This window comes from Orycteropus afer, unplaced genomic scaffold (genome assembly GCF_000298275.1).
Source record: "Orycteropus afer afer isolate SDZICR_OR568_19922 unplaced genomic scaffold, OryAfe1.0 scaffold00072, whole genome shotgun sequence".
Classification (NCBI taxonomy): domain Eukaryota; kingdom Metazoa; phylum Chordata; class Mammalia; order Tubulidentata; family Orycteropodidae; genus Orycteropus; species Orycteropus afer.
The window spans coordinates 6,099,680-6,122,101 of record NW_006921659.1 but is presented as its reverse complement, the minus strand read 5'-3'; the positions used below and the strand labels follow the sequence as shown (position 1 = coordinate 6,122,101).

The 22,422-nt window shown below is 39.0% G+C and overlaps 1 protein-coding gene across 1 annotated transcript in view; it reads left to right on the top strand.

Annotated features, from left to right (window-relative positions):
* The window catches only part of LOC103197015 (sine oculis binding protein homolog), a 199,403-nt gene that overhangs the window by 56,743 nt on the left and 120,238 nt on the right, over nt 1-22,422 (top strand). Inside the window, exon 4 of the mRNA XM_042780945.1 lies at nt 8,973-9,124. Within this exon, the coding sequence (XP_042636879.1) occupies nt 8,973-9,124 (152 nt within the window). The remainder of the gene's footprint in view (nt 1-8,972; nt 9,125-22,422) is intronic.

Sequence of the window (22,422 nt, the reverse complement as noted above, 5' to 3'; positions counted from 1 at the left end):
CTTGCTACTCCCTGACTCCTCCTTTTCTCCTTTCTGTCCTCTTGAATTTCTTTACCTCTAAGTCCTTCAAGACCCATCACAATACTGTGCCTCTGGACTCGAACTGCTCTCTGAACCTCTCTTACTGCATTCTGCCTCTCTGCCTGTCATAGGATCATTCACACACTCTTCAGTCTTTTATCATAGGGGCAGGGTCTTACCTTATTCAACTAAGCATTCTTGACCTAGTGCTGGGTCTTGCATGTAATGTTTAATTCTTTCTGGAATCATATCCTTTTCAAATATATTATATATATATAGCCCTGGTGGCATGATGGTAAAACGCTGGGTTGATAGTTCAAACCCACTCAGTGGTTTTGTGGGAGAGAGGCCTGGCGATCTGGTTCTGTAAAGATTACAAGCCGAGAAAACCCTGTGGGACAGTTCTACCGTCACAGATTCCTGCTGCTATCACAATCAACTTGATAGCACCCAACAAAAATTTGTGAGTGCATGTGTATGGAGCTCTACAGAGGCAATGCCTAAGGTATCTGACCACTACCTAGAAGGTTGGGGGTTGAAACCCCCCTGCTGCTCTGCAGAAGGAAAATGAGACAGTCTACTTCGGTCTAGATTTTGTGCCTTGGAAACTGCATGGGGGTTGTTATGAGTTGGAATTGAAAACAAACCCATTGCCATCGAGTCGATTCTGGCTCATAGCGACCCCCTTATCTGTATATATGTGTACACACAAACACACGCACACAATTAAAAATTAGTTAGAAAAGTTCCATTAGAAAATTTAAAATTTTTTTAAATTCTGTCATTTGGAATTTTGTACAATAAGTGCTCATTCCTTTTACTTACCAAAACCAAATTTTAATTTATGTGTAGAGATTTAGATTTCATTTTGGGATTAACTACTGTTCTTAGAGGGTGATGGACTATTTAATTCTTAAAATCACTTTAAATGATTCTATTTTCAACAGAAAAGTAGGGACAGTTTAGATACTACAGAGAATCATACAACTGCATGAAATGTCTATCATTTAATTGCATCTGTCTTTTTCATGAGAAATAAGTACAATAAAATTATATTAATTCAGACTCTACTATTTGAGAATTTCTGATCGTTCAGTTACAAGGTTGGCTAATATTTTTAATTTTTACTGTGACATGTTTTAGAAGAGTAAATTCTGAGCCACTAAGAAAGATTTGCCCATATGTGGATATTAATGTAATAATTACAAAGAATTCCCATCTATTAATTACTGAATATCTGGCAGTACAGAGAGATATTTGGCAACACCTTGTCAACTACTAATTCAAATTAAGTAATTCCTAAAAAGAATAACTGTGAGGCTTTTATTAAATCTTATGGCTTTACTCTTCAATAGCCTGAGTTAGTGAAATTTAACCAATTACTGAGTTGTTCTTTGTATTCAAAGATAGTAGTTATACAGATGTCATCGTGGGAGAGGGTGTGATTGAAGAGGCTGCTGCCTGGTCATCGCCCTCTCTAGATTGTGCACAGCTGACACCTAGCCTTTTCTTGTGGCTCTAATTGCCAGTAATTCTAAGGAAGGCACATTTGCATATATAATGTGCATACATTCATTGGAGCCTCACCACAGCTATAGTTAGGACAGGCATTAATATCCCTGTGAGTGACTTGTGCGTGTCATACAACTAAAGGGGCAGTGTTAGCAGTTTTGCCAATGTCCTCTGTCTCCATCTTTCTGGACTCCAACTCACTGTCATTCAAATACTTGTCACTTAGGTTTATAAAGCAGTGTGCATTCATTACCTCATTTGTTTAAACAAATAGTCACCCCTTTGAGACTGTCAAAGTAAGTGGATCTGCTTGTTGCTTTTCTCCTCTAGAAATCCTTAGCTATATTGCATGTCGCCCACATCTTTAACTTCTACTGTGCTTTATAGTCGTATCTAAAAGGTGCTCTGAAAATAATTGATTTGACAGTGTGCTACAGTGGGACCACCGTGTTTTGTTTTGTTTTCCTGTCCATCTGCCTTCACTTGGCTGCTCTCAGGTTGCTATAGTTATATATGTGTCCAGGGCTAGACATAAACATAGTAAGAGACAGATAAGATGGACATAAGAGATAAATGGTAGCTGGAAAATATGGTCTTGGTGATAGAAATGGTGCCAGAGATCACATGATAGAATTCTGCAAGACTAGCAACTTACTCATCGGAAATAGTTTTTATCAACACCAAGAACAGCAGCTATACACGTGGACCCTGCCAGATTGAATACACAGGAATCAAATGGACTAATTTGTGGAAAGAGACAATGGAGAAGCTCAAAACTATCAGTCAGAACAAGACTGACTGTCAACCAGGCCATTATTGCTCATATGTAAGTTCAAGTTAAGGCTGAAAAAAATTAAAACAAGACCATAAGAGCCAAAGTACAAACCTTGAGTATCTCCCACCTGAATTTAGAGACATCTGAAGAATAGACTTGCTGCATTGAACACTAATGACCAAAGAACAGATGAATCGTGGAAGGACATCACACATGAAGAAAGCAAAAGCTCATTAAAAAGACAGGAAAGTAAGAAAAGATCAAAATGATGTCAGAAGAGACTCTGAAACTTGCTCTTGAATGTAGAGTAGCTAAAGTGAATGGAAGAAATGATAATGTAAAAGAACTGAACAGAAGATTTCAAAGGGTGGCTTGAGAAGACAATGAAAGTAATGGAAAGAAAAAATACCTGGAGTTAGAAAACCAATAGGGAAGAGCATACTTGGCATTTCTCAGGCTTAAAGAACTGAATAAAACATTCAAGCCACAAGTTGCAATATTGAAGGATTCTTTGGACAAAATATTGAAAGATTCAGGAAGCATTGAAAGAAATATGCAGAGTCACTGTACCAAAAAATATTGGTAGACTTTCAGCCATTTCAGGAAGCAGCATGCAATCAAGAAGTGGTGGTATTGAAGGAAGAAGTCCAAGCTGCACTGAAGACACTGGGGAGAAACAAGGCTCAGGAATTGACAGAATATCAAATGAGATGTTTCAACAAACGGATGCAATGCTGGAAGCACTCACTCATCTATGCCAAGAACTGGAAGAGATCCATCCATATTTGTGCCCATTCCAAGGAAAGGTGATCCAACAGAATATGGCAGTTATCAAATGGTACCATTAATATTACACACAAGTAAAATTTTGCTGAAGTTAATTAACAGATGTTTGCAGCAGTACGTTGGTAGGGAAACGCCAGAAATTCAAGCCAGATTCAAGAGAGGATATTGGACAAGGGGTATCATTGCTGATGTCAAATGAGTCTTGGCTGAAAGCAGAGAATGCCAGAAAGATATATCTTATGACTCTGCAAATATGTATTGAACCTTATTGCTTTCAGGGCATTTGTATTTTCATGGGATATAAGGAAAATTTCACCAAAGAAATTACCCTCTAATGGTAGAATTTAATCTATTAGTGAGGAGCTGAGAGATTATTTTGTGAAGCTAGGATATCTTACTGGCATACTTGAAATTACAGATTAGGTGGTTCCCCACTTCACCCACATGGAAGGCCATGTTATTTATGCCCTACTGTGATCTCCCTTCCTTACAGAGACAAGGGTGGCCAGAGCATTGCTTCTCTATGGGTAAAATAACTGCTTTCTGGGATCCAAATATAATTGGTCTGTCTTACCATTTAATGTTTAAGTTGTTCAGGCGGGATGTTTGTATCAAATCTGCTTTCCATAGTCATATGAAATTAAGGACTTGTTCTGCAGGCCTTTAACTTTTTTTTTTTTTTTTTTTTTAATCAATCAACAAATATTGATTAACACTTCAGCTGTCTCCTCAAGGACTTTTGATATTTTTTATTCCATTTTGTCTGTTACCATGTCACGAGCAGTGTGCTGTGTAAGTGGCAGAATTTGTGATGGTTTTTCTTTTTCTTTTTTTTGAGAGAAGTCTTTGTGAATGGTATGTAATTGCACTCAGTTTTAGAAAGGCTAGGGTCGCTAACATGTACTAGTGAAAGCTTCTGCTCTTGAGTCACGTGGCACTGACTTTAGCCGGGCTTTGTGAATGTACTTGCTGTGTGATTTGAAGCAAGTTACTTAACCTCCAAACCTCAATTTCTTCATCTGCATGATGGAGATAATGATAGTTACTGTATTGAGAGTGGTCATTAAGATTAATTAAATGATGGATTTAAAGAATTTTGCACTGTGCCTGGAACCTACTAAATACTGATTAATGGCTATCTATGATTATTTTCATTTTGGCTCAGTGGTCTAGGTTTTCTTGTATGTTTACTTCTAGAACACAGGGAATTGTACAGGTGCTTCTGGAAGACTATATAGACTTTTAAAGTGGACTGCCCTAAAGTCTTTCAAATTGAATAATTCCAAGGGCTGCAAAGAAAGCAAACTTTAACCTTAGTTTCTTGACTGCCTTCTAGGTATAATTTCATTCCATTCTTAAATGCTCCAACAAATAGATTGAAAGAGCGCTGCCCATATCTTCATTTTATAGTGTGGGGAATACATAGGACTCACCTCAGACTGCCTGGCAAATTGCTAAAATGTAATTCAGTTCTCAAATGATTATCTGGATATGTGCATTCTAGGAACTGTTGGAGGAGATAGACATCAGCAGCTACTTTCAGAATTTTCCCTCAGTAATGGGCTCCTATGAAGGTTACAAAGGATGGTAAATCTACAGTTTAATTGTTTGGGGTTCATTAAGGCCTTCCTGATTTTCTTTGAGCTCTGGTCAGGTAAGCTAATATATATGTTCTTAGCCAATCTAAACACCCATAGATGATCACTGACCAATAACCATCCTTATTTTTAAGTCACTGGATAAGGTAATTTCTTAAACAACTACAGCAAGACATTCCAGAAATGCTTGATCTCATACTTCTGTGCACTATAATAAATAAATACAATTTTGATTTCATCTCAGAGTAATTAATCTGAATTTCCCCTGCTGGGATTTAAAGTAGAAAATGTTCTATAGCTCTTTGAACAGTAGACAGGAAAGAAAATGCCCTCAGACATTCTGTTTAATTAAATTCTAAAGAGGTGGTACAAACTTTTCATGATCAACTGAAACATGCATATTTTGACTGATACATATTTATATGATATTATCATATGAAAATGTTATCATGTTAAACAAACTGTTCTCTTTGGGAATGTGATTTAATGCTATAAACATTTTGTGTTTGTTGTTTCATTGTTCATTATGAAAAATATACAGGCTAATGGTTGCAAGGAAAAAGATATTATGTGAATTGTCTTTGAAGTAGCCTCTAGTCTTTAAAGGCACAAACTATTAGCCTAAATATGAGATGAGAACTCTAGATTTTTTTCTAGTTTAAAGAAATATGTTTTTAAAATACTAACATTAAAAATATTTTAAGCAGATAAAATTAGGAAAGCTAACACATTTGTGTCTTCTATTTGACCAAAGTAAATCATGGATGTCACTCCCAGGTTTCAGGCAGAATAAGATGTGGTTGGTGAAACAAACCTATTCCTTTGGCTATAAGCACTTAAGAAAGGTGCATTTCTCTAGGGGTATGGTCTTACTGTTTAAGATGGGGACACTGTTTCATGGCTGGTGAGAGAATTTTCAGCTATGTTTTGGCTGCCAAAATTAACTTAGATAATCACAGTTCTGGTGGCATAGTGCCTAAGGCACTTGACTGCTAACCAGAAGGCTGATGGTTTAAACCCACCAGCCACTCCTCAGAAGGAAGACTGGACAATCTACTTTCCGTAGAGATACCGCCTCGGAAAACCAAGGAGGGGTTGCTGTGAGTCGGGACCAACTGGATGGCAGTGAGTTTGGTTTTTGGTTTTTTAATTGCAGTTCTTTCTTAGTTTCTTAAATACAATATGACTATAAATGACTTTCATAAGACTGAGATACTGAGATATCTGAAAATATTTTCTTGGATTTTTGGGATAATCCACTTATCAGACCCTTCTTTGGATCATGAACTTTGGATCATGAACTATTGCTAACAGTTTGATGACAGAAAAGGAAAAATCGAATGGAAGTTTTCCAAGGTTATTTGCCTTTACTAAATGGAATTTTATGAAAAACGGATGGAAATGCTGAATTATTTAACAAGACAGATGCCAACCACCATTCCCAGCATTTTCCAACTGCCAGACACAAAAGTGCACAATTTCTTTTGTCTCATCTTCCCAGATTGTGACTTTGTAGTAAGAATGACTTATTAAAATAATCTGCTTTAAAATTCTACTTTTTTGGTTATTTGTCAGGTCTATTTAAGAATGTATTCTTGCTTCTCCTTTAAAAATGTCCAGTGAGTCTGTCTGATGCTGATGGAGTCAAGCTTGGGAAAGTCCTTGGAGCTGGCTGCCTCCCTCCCCCGCCCCCATGCAGTCCCTGTAGTTCAGAGCAGCAGGAGAGGTGTCCAGCTGTGTCCTAGCTTTTGCTCTGTATCCTTTCTGGGCTCAGTTTTCGCCCATGATAGTTAAAGATCTAGAACTTAAAAATCTTATGATTTGTTTCCCAAACCAGCATATTTAACAAAGAAACAATGAAGGGGCCCCAAAGCATGCTCTGAAGTGGCTCCTCAGGAAGTAGGGTCCCCCACTGCACTGTGAGGCCAAGTGATTTCCCCCGTGAAAATGTTTTTCCTTGTAGATTTCACCAGAATCTTATTGCCAATGGATCGTTTGTGAGAGCTCTGCTGTATTAGCTCCCATCTCACAAATTTAAGATTTTAAGGCAGTTTACCAATTGGGAAAAATAGAAACTATTACTATTGTTAATTAATGTAGTAATCATAGATGGTTATTAAAAAGATATACTGTTTCTAATTCTAATTATAAAAATTTCTCCATAGTCTAAGCAAATTATACAGGTTTGTTAATTCTTCATGCTCTGTAAAATGTCTGTATATAGATAAGTGCTGTGTTAAGAACCATATGAAATAGAAATAAAAGCTTTCTTTGAATAGAGAAATTATAAAATGCATAATTATATGAAATTTGAATGCATACTCCACCTAAGGAAAGTTATGTTTTCAAAAAACATGTTTGATTAAAATGAAAGGTCATTTTTACACTGTCTCATTTGATAACTAACAATAAATCACAGTATGTTATTTGTGAAATAAAATATAGAACATCAAAATGACAGTATTTATTCTATTAAGGTAAATAAAATCCTGCATACAATTCTGAGTGATGATACTCATGGAGCTGTATCACTGCACTACAAATTAGTTTGCTTCTAATTTTGCAGGCTGATGACCACAGTGCCTCAAACGAAATCTTTCCTGTGGAAATGGAATGATTGCATGACAGACTCTATGAACCATGAATATGTCAACAACTCATGGACCAGACCTTGCTTAGCAATTAGTCTTTGGGGGATTTTATTCAGAAATCAGACAACACTATACCAGAGCTTGTTAGGGATTTTGTGATTACCATTCATATATGGAGCATGAGTCTGGGTTAGTAACAAACAAATAAAATCATAAAGGAAGAGATGTGGCTAACAGTGGTAATCAGTCAGGCACACACATTGTCAATTGGAAGGACAGAGAAAATTCAACATACAGCAAAAGCCCCTAGGAAGCAGCAAGGAAGTATGTCTTAGGTTTCTACTTTAAGTCTCCTTCTCATCCCTGGCCCTTCAGTGACCAGTGGTTCAGTGTTTTCCACACTTTAGTCATTCGAATATCACCATTACAATTTTTTCATATCCTGCTAACCGTCAGCACTATAGTTTACTCAATATGTTTCATTAATTGACTCACTTTAAAAGCCAACTTTTGTTTTCAAAACCAAACTAACTGCCATTGAGTCAGTTCCGACTCATAGCAACCCCCTTTGGGCTTTCAAGCTGGTGTCTCTATGCAAGTAGATTGCCCAGTCTTCCTTCAATGGAGTGGCTGGTGGATTTGAACTGCCAATCTTCCGGTTAGCAGTCAAATGCTTTAGGCACTGAGCTCCTTTTGTTTAAATAGTAATACTTATGATAACATGAGCTTTTTGTGGAGTTAAGTCTGGTTTTCTTCTCATACAAAGGAAAAGAAATACAGAATTTTAAATACTGAACATATTTTCATATAACCTAGAATCACTCTGAGTATCCGCATGGCATGAGTGATGGGTCTTAGAGAAGTTGGGAAGATCACCAGTCTGGCTGAGAATGATCTGGGCAGCCATATGACCTCAGATCTCATGGCTGAGACCCTCATTACCATCCCTTCATCCTGGGACCACAAGCCATACCACATAGAGGAGATTTTAAATCAGACCTGTGCTTCCCTAAGGAGACCAGTGCAGGAAGGCCATCACATAGGAGACTACCTAGTGAGCCTGACTCATCCCTTTCCATCACCAGAATCGGGCCACTTAGGTCTTTCCTTCTTGGACTAAACACATTACTTTGGGATTGTTGTATCGCAAAAGTAACCAACACCCCATATCATTCAACAATTATAGGGCATATGTCATGATCGATCCCAACTCTGGGCTGCCGAGCATCCCACTAGCATCATCAGATTCATAGGGTAACACTGAATGGCCTACCCAATTTAGATCTTGTAGGCTTTCAGCAGGACCCTTGAAGAAACAGATCATTTTACAAGCTTCGTTAGTCTTGGGACTGGTTTCACCAGCAATTGAGTATTGTAACCAAGTTAAGAAGCACTATGAATCCCCATGGCCCTGCAGCCATGCTCTGGTTTTTAAATAAATGATCTCCTTTGAAAACTTAGGAGCCCCCTTTCTCAAACAAAATAAATAAAAGAGAGAGAGAGAGAGAGAGAGAGAGAGAAAGCACTGAGCCATCCCCCTCAAGAGCTGGCTCTCCTATTGGGTCAGAAAGTAGTAAGGTACAGAAATTAAAATAAGATCTCAGTAGCATCTGTCAGGTTCAGAGTGTGTCTAAGTTTGAAGGGATGTTTGCTTCTGATATGAACATTTTTCTTATACTTTTATTATAGAAGATGATGTGTCAAATGTACAAATAATGTGTGCCTGGTGCCAGAAAGTGGGAATCAAGCGCTATTCCCTGAGTATGGGAAGTGAGGTGAAAAGCTTCTGCAGCGAGAAGTGCTTTGCAGCCTGTCGACGAGCCTACTTCAAGCGAAACAAGGTAAGAGCACTGTAGAGAGGCAGCCTATGCAGGCCTCACCAAACACGTGCGCACGTGTCTTTTAGCTTCTAACTGAAAACACGGCACACCTTTTAGTTTTACACTCTTTTGTCTATTCTCTTTCTCTGTCGTACTTAACCTTTTGGAAGAAGCATGCCCTTTCTGATGTGTAAACTGTTCTTCAATTTCTCTTGGCTTGGTGTTTGCATTCTGAGAGGGTGAATGAATCTGGTGAGGACACAGTGATCACAGCTGGTACCCTAAGCAACAGTGTCTCTCCAGCAGTAAAGTGCACAGACTAGAGTACATGAAAGATAACTGGTAGAGATTGCTTATAAAGGACAAGAAACTAGCCGTATGAGCATGGCCAGAAAGCTTTAGTCCCCTCAATTTAATATTTGTTTCCAATGGGAATATTACTCTTGCTCTTCCCAAAATCTGACCCCAAATTCTAGTCAAGAGTCTCTCAACACCTTATACCAAGAAAAAAAAAACCAGACTCACTGCCATTGAGTCCATTCTGACTATGAGTTGCTATGAGCAACCCCCTTTGGCTTTCTGAGGTGGTAAATCTTGAAGGTAAATCATGAAGTAGATTGCCCAGTCTTCCTTCTGTGGAGCGGCTGGTGGGTTTGAACTGCCAGCCTTCTGGTTAGCAGTCAAATGCCTCAGGCACTACACTACCAGAGCTCTTTAGTCATGTTAAAATCGGTTGATTTTAAGAAAAGGTGTAACAATGACTGTATGAACCAAGGTTACGCATACAGCCAACCATATGTGAGAAGCATGGTGGATGAACACAGACAGCCTTAGTTGGAGGTCCCCCCCCCCCAAAAAAAAAGACATCTCAGGTCTGAAAATGTCCATTTAGAAGGTTATTAACCACCATTAACGGGGAATGGAATGCATGATGGTTTTATAATCACAAACATACAGACACACAAAACTAATTTTTCAATCCTTAAAGAACTGCTATAGCATTATGCCACCAATTACTAGTCCTTGATTATTAATTGCTAAGGGTCCTTGATTATTTTCCATTGGTCTGTAAAGCTTCCTTAATTAGTAAAATCATCTACATTTTGCTAAGCATTCCCATTTCTATCATACAAAATCAAAATTTGCCCTTACTTGAAGCAAACAATTATTATTATTATTATTTTAAAAAGTCTGATATTTGCAATTTTAAAATGCTGATCATGGGCCCACTGCCTTGCAAGAAGCACTGTTGCAACAAATTATCTCCTGCAGATTTGGGTCACATCATTCTGCCAAACAACATAATGTCGAAAGAATTAGGCTGCAGAATTCAGCGGGGTGGAATTTTAGTAGCAGTCTCTAAGAATTAGGCTCATAATCTTCACTAGAACGGAGAGGCAAGCAAGGAGTTTGGAATTCTTTTGCAACAGTCAACAATCAAGTTCACTTTCCCTTGGGAGGGGCAGTAAGGCTGGGGAGAAGGGCGGAAACAGCAACGCAAGGGAGACACGTTTGCTTTAACATGGGAGGATTAAAATGATCTCCAAGACCCCCGGTCTCCCGTTTAAATTCTGAGCACTGGGGTAACAATTACAGGAGTGAACCCAGTGCTTTCTTCTTCAAAGCCCTACTTACCACAACAAAATACTCGGCATTCCATTCCATACCGTGGCTATAGAACAGGAGTTTTAGTTCTATAATTCTGAAGGCTTATGGGTCTGAACCTTGAGGGCTGCCTGTAGTGAATAAAATCAAGCAAGATGCATTTGTTAAAATCCTGATGATACATGATACACGTTGCAAAGCCATTTTACTTTAGTAAGACTTGGAAGCAATGCAGTGAGCCTATGATTAGCATTTCAGGATTACATGATTTGCATTTGTTACATTGTTATAAAGTTAAAGGTCAAACTGAATTTAAACTCCCTTAGGATACATTTTTGAAAAGTAGATAACTGGGATCCAGGATAAGAAATAGTGTTTGGAATATTTATAGTAGGTAGAATCAGCAGTGGGAGGAGGACCGCTTCCCACATGGAGATATTGGGGGTAGGTCTTCCATCATTTTGCCAAACCTGGGAGTTGCAGTGGTCTGATGTTTAGCCAGTGACATTGCTTACTGATCCCAGTGGCCCATCAGAGTATATACAATACCTGTCTTCTCTGCAATCTTCGTGCTTATGTATTCCAAAGCTCTGCCAAAGCTCTCATTTTTCAAATAGAGAAATAAACTGGTCACATCACCTGCTGGATTCTTCTTCTTCTTTTTGTTTTTAAATTCTAAAAGTGTTATCTCTGCATCAATATTATATTGCATTACAATAAACATGTACAGCTGCTGCATTTCTGTTAACTGATAGGATTTTGTGGTCATTTCATTTAGGGCTTGGGTTTCCTAATGGATTCTATTAGATACCAGTCTCCATCCTGCCATTTCTAAGAACTGCTGTTCTGAGCCCCAGGGTGTTCCCCACTGAAGACAATAGCAAATAGATACTTCTCTTCTTGTAACATTTAACAGCCTCTTACTGATTTTAGTCCTCATTAAGATTGTGGACTTTCCTAATCTTAGAAAAAGGCAAAATTCTCCCTGTTCCTACACAGAACATTTTTTTTTTCTGACAAAACTCTACACTTTTAAATATTGAGAAGTGGATGGAAAACAGTGAATAATGTGTGCGCAGAACAGAATTTTGCCTTAGGTATACTGTAGATTTAAAAAAAAAAAAACATATAAAATTAACCATGCTATAAATTTTGCTTTATAATGACAGCCCTGTTTGTTGCTAGATAGCATACTGGGATCTAAAAACAGTTTCCAAGTTGAATCCAAATTACATGCATAACTTTACAAAGAAAAAATCCTACTAGAAAAGGTAGCTAATTAGAAGCAGTATTCCGCTGACCTCTGTTTTGTGTCTGAGCAACACCTGCATTTGTGGATGTAAATTGGGCAGCTGTGCTTGTGGTTCCCCTGCTAGCCTCTTCTCAGAGGCTTGGGTATAGAGGCAGGAACTGATCTGCTGCTGAAAACAAGGACAAAAATAGCCCACATCCCAAAATGAAGGCCTACTGAAAACTGGCTAAATTTCATTTGTTTATCAAACCATCCTTCCTCTTTGGGTCTCTGTTCATTGAGTGAATGGTTAGGTTAAAAATGTCACATAAGTCTCTCATAAACCCTGGCTCCATGAAGTTAGGTGGGGTGGATTGAAGCCAAGTTAACCATTTACAGCATGGAGGTTATATTTTTGAGCTGAATTGAAAATTTTATTTGAAGAGTTGTTTGGATTGCTGCAAGTATATAGGCTTCCTTCAAAGTGCTTCTACTAAACACTTTGCTGTAGGGGCCGTGAATCACAGCTGTATCCAGTTAAGGAATCTAACTACTTGCTTACACATTCAGGATGTTGGCTCTAGGAAGTGAATAGTGTTAATTCATAATTATATTATGTGGAATCCGTATCCCCTAAAGGCTCAGTTGCTGGCTCAAAAGCTATTCAAAAGTTTTAGAAACTTATGGATAACAAAAGTAATTATATGCTTTTTAGCCTATGGATTTTGGATGAACAATGGGCTGTCAATCTCATTACTTAATGCGCTAGATAGTGACTTTTCATGGGACTCACTCTTTTCCCAACCCCTTTTTGAGGCCACAAGCAAAGAAGAACTCGAGATTTCTAGCCCAGTGGTTCGCCTAGGGGTTGGAAAGTCACAGAAACTTCTTAGTGGTTTTGAAAAGATGCTGAAACGTTTAGTACAACATGTTAATACTAGTTCTACATTTGCACAATAGCAGACACTTACAAATATTCTTTCCTAAGGGAGAAATGCCTTGTAGCCATTATCTCTCTAAAAATGAGAGAAACAAATAAGACCACAAATAGTGGCTACTTCCAAAGATCTATTATTATTTTTCTAAATGATCTTTTTCTTTTTGCATGGAAAATATCCTGTTGTCTAAACTAATGTCCAAAAAACCAAGCAGGAAACCAAACCTCAGGACAAATGGTGAAGGCAGGTAAAGGATGATTATGTTTTGTTTCCTTGTTCAGATTTCAAGTTCATAAGTGTACTTGACGATTATTTAGTAACAGACACAAATTCCTAAGGACACCAATTTTTTGCCTCCTTGTTCTAGTTTTTCTATAATTTGAAACAAGAGTAGATAGAAATATTGAAGAAACCTAGATGGAGAAGAGATGGACACATTAAAAATAAAAAATTATTTAGATAAAAACATTTTTAAATGGTGCCGTTAAGATATCCTAACAATTATCTTAATGATGAGACAAATATTCATTGAGAAGAAAAACATTTCTTTTACTTTCAAACTATATCCTTGGATGCATAGCATGTATAAAGATTTCCTAGAAGAGAACTCTTTTGGAAGAACCTGTTGCATATTAACATGTATCGCCGTAACTGTTGGAATCACATTTTACTTAGACATAGACTATTGGTCTTTTTTTTACTAATCTTGCATCTATCCTGGGAAAGATATCTCAGTTCAGACTTAATTATAGAACCTAGCAGTGCAGAAGAAATGTGTTACAATTGCCCTGTTAATCCAGTGATTAACCTGTCTGCTTTTTTCTCTTTAAACACCTGCAAGATTTAATTTCTGAAATGACTATCACTCATGAAGGTTTGGAGAAGAACATTAAGAAATTACTTGCAATTAATGTTTCCTGACTGTCTGAAGCTCAGGCCACAAGCCTGTTTTTACTCGTTGCTTGAAAATATCCTTGGTCCACAAGTAAGTGCTCCCAGAGAGCACCAGTGTTCTTCTGTGGATTTGTCTTCTTTCTATGGATGTAGTGAGCCTGTTGGGGTTGATCTGTCTGCACCTGGCCTGTAGAATGATTGCCTTGGCTCTGCAGAGTCCATTGGAACTGTGCTATAAGCCCACCCACTGTCTTTCACATAGGGTGGCCATTTGCTCCCAGGACTTTAGTCTGCAGGCCAGGGGCTGAGTTCCCTGTTGGTCACAGCAAACAGAGGTGTCTTCAGCAAACTCTGAGTAAGAACAACAAATCCAACTGTTTTCTTGTTCTCTGGTATTTTGAAATGTGGAATGGAATATTGATGAGGTGCTGCAAATGAGAACTTGTGAAAACCAATAGAAGAGGAGGGATAAAGTGTTACTCCTTTGAAACACATCTGGGGTGGTTGTGAAGCAGGAAGATTCTGGCCAATGAAGTATAGTGAAGGTCAGTTTACAGTGATTGCCAGGCTGTGGAGAAATCTGGAGCATGAATAGAGGGAGCAAGTGAGTTTGTCCTTAGAGAAAGGAATAGCAGCTCCTTCTGTTTCTAATGGACTATAGTTTGGGAGATTGTGAGGGGAGTGGAGGAATAGTTTTAGCCTATTACCTAGAAGGGACTTCAAATTCTAAATAACATTAGATATTTTAGATTACACATGAATAGATGGACTAAACCCCAAACAACTTCAAACCCCAACCCGTATTCAACATTTCTCTACAGTGAACAGAAAGAAAAGTGGGGATTTTTCATAGCCCTGGTTACATGGAGATCAATACACAGGGCTATTGATGTATATACTTGAATGTTAATTTTCACACACAGTAAATCTCTGGACATCCTTCTGGTGATAGCTAATGCTTTACACTTAAATCAAGTTTTTCTCGTCTGAACTGCCGGTAATTATCCAATCCATCTAAAAGGCACGCTCCCTTTTAACATTAACCACGGTGTCAGATTGCATCAGCCACATCGTGTTCTGGTGGCTGCTGTTGCAGAGTGATGAATGTGCGTGCTCTGAGTTCATTGTCCGGCTGTCTGTTTGGGCAGTGGGCAGTTCAGGGAAATAAACGATCAGGAAGGAATCTATTTAATCTATTTATTTGGGATGTACGTTCTACTTATCGATCCAGTCACTTGCATTGCCAAGTTTCTCTTCTTGCTAACAGTGTCCAGGTTCATCTGAAGAATGAGCATTTAAAGAATGCTAGAGGGCTTTTTGGTGTGCTTCTCCTATCATAAGCTGCATCCAGCACAGAGTTACTCTGTGTCTGATTTAAAAAGGAAGGTGTCAAGAAACTTTGAAGACCAGGGGAGGAGAAGGTTCTATGAGTACTTAGTGCACTGTCCAAGAGAGAACGATTGTGCATTTTCCTGGGACTGTAATTTTGCTCTCTAAATTCATATGGTTTGTTGAAAATGTTAAATATCTGAATAAGACAGGGCAAGTGGCTTGCTTTGAGATATTTTAATGTAATAGTTTGACTCTAGAATTCTTTCATCTGTGTTTGCAAACTCTGGTCACAAAACCTAGTACACTCAACAAGCCATACTCAGGAGATGCAAATCCTCTGCATGCCATGATTTATTTTCATTTTCCCAAATTGCAATACCTCTGGATAGCCTTCATGCACATAAGTAAAAACCTGCACTGGGCAAGCCATGTGGAATTCTTTGTTCCTTAGACTCTTTTGCTCCCTGTTCATATTGTCACGATTAGGATGGAATCAAGAAAATCTTGTTGCCGATGACCATTTAATTTCTGCTCCAGCAGTTTTGACTGAGACTGGGAAATTTCCTACGTTACAATCCACTCTTAGGGTGGCTGTGCACACACTGGAATCTAATGTCTACTGACAGACTGCCTTTGGAGGTTACAAACGTCAGTTTATTGCATTCTCTGTAAACACAGGCTGTGGGCCAGAGTTGGGCACTACTGCAGGCACTAGAAGGCAAATCAATGGCTTAATGAATCTGTAAAAGATGCTTGAACTCTGCTGCAATTTACTGAACACTCTAGTTAAATGAAACTCCTGTAGTCTTTAACAAAGATAGAGATAATCAATGGCCGAGGATGGATGTCAATGTCTAGTAATCACAGCCTCCCAGAATGTATGTTGTCTCATGTCTAACAGAAGGTGAGTCAGATTTAGGCTCTTAGGTGCAGTACATCTGTACTGATGTTTGCTCAATGTTTGAAAGCTGAATTTGGCCCAAAGATGACATATCCTTAGAAGTGTTGCTTCTGTAAGGACTATTTCTAAACTGTGGAGTATATATTTTAAAAAATAATATTTCTTTAAAGTGACAAGATAAAGCTCAAGAATTTTATTTATTCTAACATGTACTGTCTTTCTACGTCATCCCCACAATGAAAAAAAGTAAATAGGGAAATAAAATCCACCCATGATTAAATTCTGGAAATGTTAAATTGCTTAGTTTGGGAAAGCGCTGATTAATCCTCTGACGGTAAAATATTCCTCATTAGTTTGCTATGGTTAAGGGCTAACCACTCCTATTATAAATTTAGACATTAATGTATTTTCTGTTTAATTCATCTTCTAATAGAGGAAAATATAGTTAGTAGATATGCATTTTTCACTTCCAAATGTGCTTTGGAAACATTATACTGATTTATGAGAAAGCTTTGGAAGCATGTAGGAGAATTCCTTCATAAATATGTTGAGATGTATTTAAAAGTATTTAATCACTTTTGATTATGGAGAAAAAAACTGCCTTGATTTTGAAATGATTACTTTTCCATAATGATAGTAGAATTTGTGCCATAAATACATTTAGTACTCACTTATCAACTATCTTGTTACTTGACATTTCACATTTATGACAATAGTAAAAAAAATCTATCATCCAACGATTTTGTTCATTAACTAGGCAGTGGGCATGGTGCACGGGCTCGTGAACATCTCCTCCCTTGAGGAGGGTTTCCTGGCGGCCTCTGGGAAGGTGGGCCACCCTGTCCCGTCCCTGCCCCAGTGGGGACGTTGCACCCAGCTGCGGCACTGGCCCAGCCTCCTCTGTGGCCCTGGCATCTGGCCCGGACGCGCAAGCAGCACCGAGCCAGCAGTGTTCTGGGTTCTGGGCCGGTGGCCCTGCTGCTCAAAATTGCTTTGGAGCAGGAAGGGAGGAAACCAGCATTGGAGAGTGTGTTTAGAATAAATGCCTGTAAGTTTAATGACATCCTAAGGTGAGTCTAAACGGGCCTGCAGCCTCTGCCTCAGTGGGGCCCATTGGTGGGCTAGGCTCCCAGTACTCAGTGGGAAGCCCTGAGCCTCAGTGACTCGCCATGCTGGAGGACAGAGCAGGCTCTTGGATCTTTATATAGAACTTGCAAGGGTCAGAATGGTGCCCTGGAGGTGTCTCAGCAAGGGAGGCTCTGACTCAACGTAGGAGGAAAGTGAAGTGGTTAAGCCATGGGCCCTTCCTTCAGTCACACAGCCTCACTTTATCCAACTTTGTCTCCTCCAAGCCTCTTTCTCTACAGAGAAATAATCCGTAACTGGACTGGTGATAGTGATGAGTACATCAGTAAATCTTAGCTGTTATTATTTCTATGATCATATTCTCTAAAAAAATAAGACAGATGAATTGCCTGAAAACAGAAACAAAATCCTCCATTTTTGCAAAATGCTAATTTTCACGGGAGCTCTGGTGGTGTAGTACCTAAGGCATTGACTACTAACCAGAAAGCTGGCGGTTCAAACCCCACCTAATGACCAGGTCTTTGGAACCTAGCCATGCGGATAAGTGAGGAGCAGGTATAAAATATTTTGTATCTGATTTTTTTCATACAAATTTAAATTTTCTTAGTGTTTACTTTTCTGGATTTGCAAGATAACATCGAGAGTGGGATCTTACCCTAATAAGTATATTTTGGGGGTTCAGTGAGTAATAGTAACAAGAAATGTTGAAACATGATGACTGCTAATCAGCTTTATTGGTCTTTGCCAAATATTACATGATAACAGCGCTGATTTCTATGTAGATGCAGTAGATGATATGGTATCTTGTAACCTGTTTTGATAGCAATGATTACACATTGTGTAAAATATGGCGAAAACTATGACTGCACATCCAACTCTTTGTTACAAGGAGAATCTCTGGAGACCCTGATATTTCCTGTGATCATCTGGTAGGATTGTATGTTTGATAAGTTGAAACTATTTAAGTTGTTGATGTCAAATGATTTAGGGATACAGAGACCCAGAAGTAAGATGAGATAAAGCGGGGCAAATAGCTGAAGACAAGGGGGATTTATCCAACAGGAGACAAATACCTTCTTGCTGTGTTTTCTTTGTTTCAGAAGGTTAAAAAAAAAAAGAAAAGAAAAAAGCTATTATATATTTATGCACTTATTATTAAAAAGGAAAACATAAAAAGATATGTAACCCTCAATGAGATTAATTGAAATAATAGCTGCAATAATGGGCTCAAACATATTGATGATAGTGGGGATGGCGTGTTGTTGTTGTTAGGTGCTGTCCAGTTGGCTCCGACTCACAGCGAACCTACGTACAACAGGACAAAACACTGCCTGGTCCTGTGCCAGCCTCACGATCCTTGCTATACCTGCTTTGTTCTCTTATAATAAGATAACCATGTGTCAGAGCTGACTTGACAGCAACTAACAACAACAACAGTATGGGCTGAAGGGACATAGATGGTTCAGTGGTAGAATTCTCCCCTTCCATGAGGGAGTCCCAGGTTCAATTTCTGGACCATGCACCTCATGTGCACCCACCAGCTGTCTGTGATCGGAGGCTTGCATGTTGCTATGATACTGAACAGGTTTCAGCAGAGCTTCCACATTAAGGTGGACTAGGAAGATAAGCCTGGTGATCTACTTCTGAAAATCAGCCAATGAAAACTCTGTGGCTCAGAAGCATCCAATACACATCTGACCATGGGCTAGTGCAGGACTGGGCACTTCCATTTGCATGGGGATGCCATGAGTCTGGGGCCAACCTCACAGAAGCCTACAATAATAACAAAACATGATATACTAGGCACTGTTTTAAGTTTAATGGATACATTACTGAAAAAAAGATATATTCTCCGCATTAAAGGGGTTTATGTTCTGGTGGGGAAGAGCAATAATACACAAGTTAAAAATCTCTTGTCTCTCTTTCTATATATGTGGATGTATATAGTAGTCCTCTCTTGTCAACAGGTTCACTTTCTGTGGTTTCAGTTATGTGCTGTCAAACATGGTCCAGAAATATTAAATGGAGAATTCCAATAAGTTTTAAATTGCACACACATGAGTAGTATGATGAAATCTTGCGCCATCCATCCTGTCAGGGACGTGAATCATTCCCGTATTCAGGGTACCCACACTGTGTTTGCTACCAGCCTGTTAGTCACTTAGTAGCTGTCTCGGTTATCAGATTGTTGCAGTATCACAGTGTTTGTGTTCAAGTAACCCTTTTTTCACTTAATAGTTGTTCTATTTTATTATTAGTTATTGTTGTTAATATCTACCTATGCCTAATTTATAAATTAAACTTTACCGTAGATCTGCATGTATAGGAAAAAACATAGTATATATATGGTTTGGTACTATCTGCAGTTTAAGGGATCCACTGAGGGTCTCGGAATGTATCCCACATGGATATGGAAGGACTTCAGTACATTTGAGGAGCTCTGATGGCACTGTGGTTAAAGCATTGGGCTGCTAACCAAAAGGTTGGTGGTTCAAACCCACCAGCCACTTCGTGGAAGAAAGATGAGGCAATCTGCTTTTGTAGAGATTTACAGCCTTGGAAACTCAATGAGGCAGTTCTATTCTATCTATCCTCTAGGGTTGTTATGAGTCAGAATCAACTCAACAGCAGTGGGTTTGGGTTGGTTTTTTACTGTGCACATATACTTTCAGGTAGTGATAAATGCTATGAAGAGTAGCAGAGTGAGGGGATTGGTGGTGAGGGGACTGGTGATTCTGGCCATCACAGAAGTTATCTCTGAGGAAGTGACCTGTGGGTAGAGATAGAATGAAGTGCAGGAGTCAGTCATGTGAAGAGCTTGTGGCAGAGTAGTCCAGAAGGAGGAAGATCAAGTGCAAACAGAAGTCTTAAGGCAGGAATAGGCTTGGCATTATTGAACATCATCAAGAAAGAGTATCTGGGGCTGAGTGGCCAAGGTAGTTAGAAGCCAGATCATGTGGGCTGAAGAGGTAATAGTTTGGATTTTATTCTAAATGTGATGGCAGCTATTGGAGGGTATTGAGCAAGGTGAGTGACAAGATCTGATTTTCATTGTTGATAGGACAATTCTATAAGTAAGTAATTTATTTAAGATCTTGGAAAATTTAGAGTGTAAGCAAAGGCAACAGTATTTCCATCAAAGTTGGGTGTGTCTGGCAATAGGAAACTAAAAATACATTATTCACTGAATTATTCATTAGTAGTTATGAAACATTTCCCAGTAGCAAAAGTATGTTGAACCAATTTAGACTTTTTTTGGCAAGATGTGGGAGTAAAGGAAACAAGGATGGACGTTGTTGATGAAATGTTCTGCCGACACAAGGGTTTTCTTTCTATATGGCAGATGGGGTTTAACCCCAAACCAGTAGTTTTAGAAGGCAAGTTTCACACGAACCCAGCCACTGTGCTGGGAGGCCTACAGTATCCACAAGGCCTTCGCAAGCTCTACACATAGAAGTGGCATGATGAAAAGGAAAAAGTAACTCTGAACGGGCTGTATTTTGATAAAGGGATTATTCTGAAGTTGATTTTATTCTAAGAGTAGACTTAGTCTGATGATTACTTATGCAGTGGATCCATTAGGACCCAATATGTAAGTAACAGAAAACCCAACTCAAACCTGGTTCAAACAATTATCTGATGGAACTGCAGAATCCTGAGTTGGGTATGCTATGGGGTTGGTTGATCCAGTGGCACAGCACTGTCATCATGGCTCCATTTCTTTCTGTCTTTGTGTTCTTCTGTGTAGTTGTTGTTAGTTACTGTTGAGTCAGCTCCAGCTCATGGTGACCTGATGTAGAACAGAATGAAACACTGCCAGGTCCTGTGCCATCTTCACGATCATTGCTGTGTTTGAGTCTACTGTTATGGTTATTGTGTCGGTCTATGTCGTTGGTGGTTTCCTTCATTCCCACTGACCCTCTACCAAGCTTCATGTCCTTTTCTAGCAATTAGTCTTTCCTGATGATGTGTCCAAAGTCTTGCCATCTTCACTTCTAAGGAACGTTCTTGTTGTATTTCTTCTAAGACTAATGTGTTCATTCTTTTGGCAGTTCGTGGTCAATTATATTGGTCATATCATAAGGCAAGATCCCAGAGGTCATGGGATGACTGCTAGCAGCAATCAAAACTACGTGCTGCTTTATTTCCATCCAGTAAAAAACACAAGGCCTTTGTCCTAGCATTCTAAGCAAGAGTCTTGAAATTCACCCACATTGTCCATGCTTAAGGCACATGCGCATGCCTGAGCTCAGGGCTATTGCAAGGGGAATGGAAGGTTCTGATTAGGCTGAACCAAGCCAGATTTCCCTCTGAAATTGGGATCGGGCTCATTTTCCTTTAAAGCCATGGGTTGCATGAGGAAGAGTAGCTATCAGAATGAAAATCTTGGAACTGCTGACAGAGAGAGAGAATGACAGAGTGATGGTTGATGGTCGGTGCCAGCAAATGCCCATTCGAGAGAAGGAAAGGTGATCTCATGAAGCAGTCATGAGTTTTGTAGAGGGTCAGTGAAAACCAAGGAAACCTCATGAAGACGTCATGTGGAAGAAGGAACCTGGGATGCAAGTGTGGACTGAAAGAGAAAGATGTGATTACTTTTCATTATAGGGTCCTTAGATGAACTACCTTTTATATGAAAGACGAGCTGGCTTGAGAAACCTGATTATTAGAACATTGGTATGATTGATAAGCTGTAGGGTTTAGTAGCAGAACTAAACTACTGGCTTCTATTCATTTTGGATTCTATTGAACATGAGATTGCACTAGACCAAGCCAAAGAGATTGTGGTTAGTTATTAGAGATCCCCATTTATGAAGAGGAACAATGGTGCACTTAATTTAGAACAGCAGATAGTCTAGTATATAGTTTCATCAGTGTAAGTGGCCGGGCAGATGTTGGTCAAGGACCATATTGGATATGGCAGATGCCTGGGTCTGTGATGAGGTCGCTGCTACCCATCAAGAGTTAACTTGCCCACACATTAAAGTTCATCTCTCTGTGGCTGAAAACTGTCTGATAAGCAGAAAGAAAAGGGGAACATTCAAAAGAATTATAATTTAGTCTGAGACTGAATGCATCAGTTCAGATGGGCAAAGGAGCAGAAGACTTGAAGGTTGCAACTTCGACAGTTGTTAATTAATTAACCTATTTATTTATTTACTTAACAAATATTTATCGAGCAGCTACTACATGTAGGCACATGCCAGTCATTGGAGTTACCAAACTCCCTGCCAATGAGTCGATTCCAACTCATAGCAACCCTACAGGACAGAGTAGAACTGCCCCGTAGAATTTTCCAAGGCTGTAAATCTTTTTATTTATTTATTTTTTT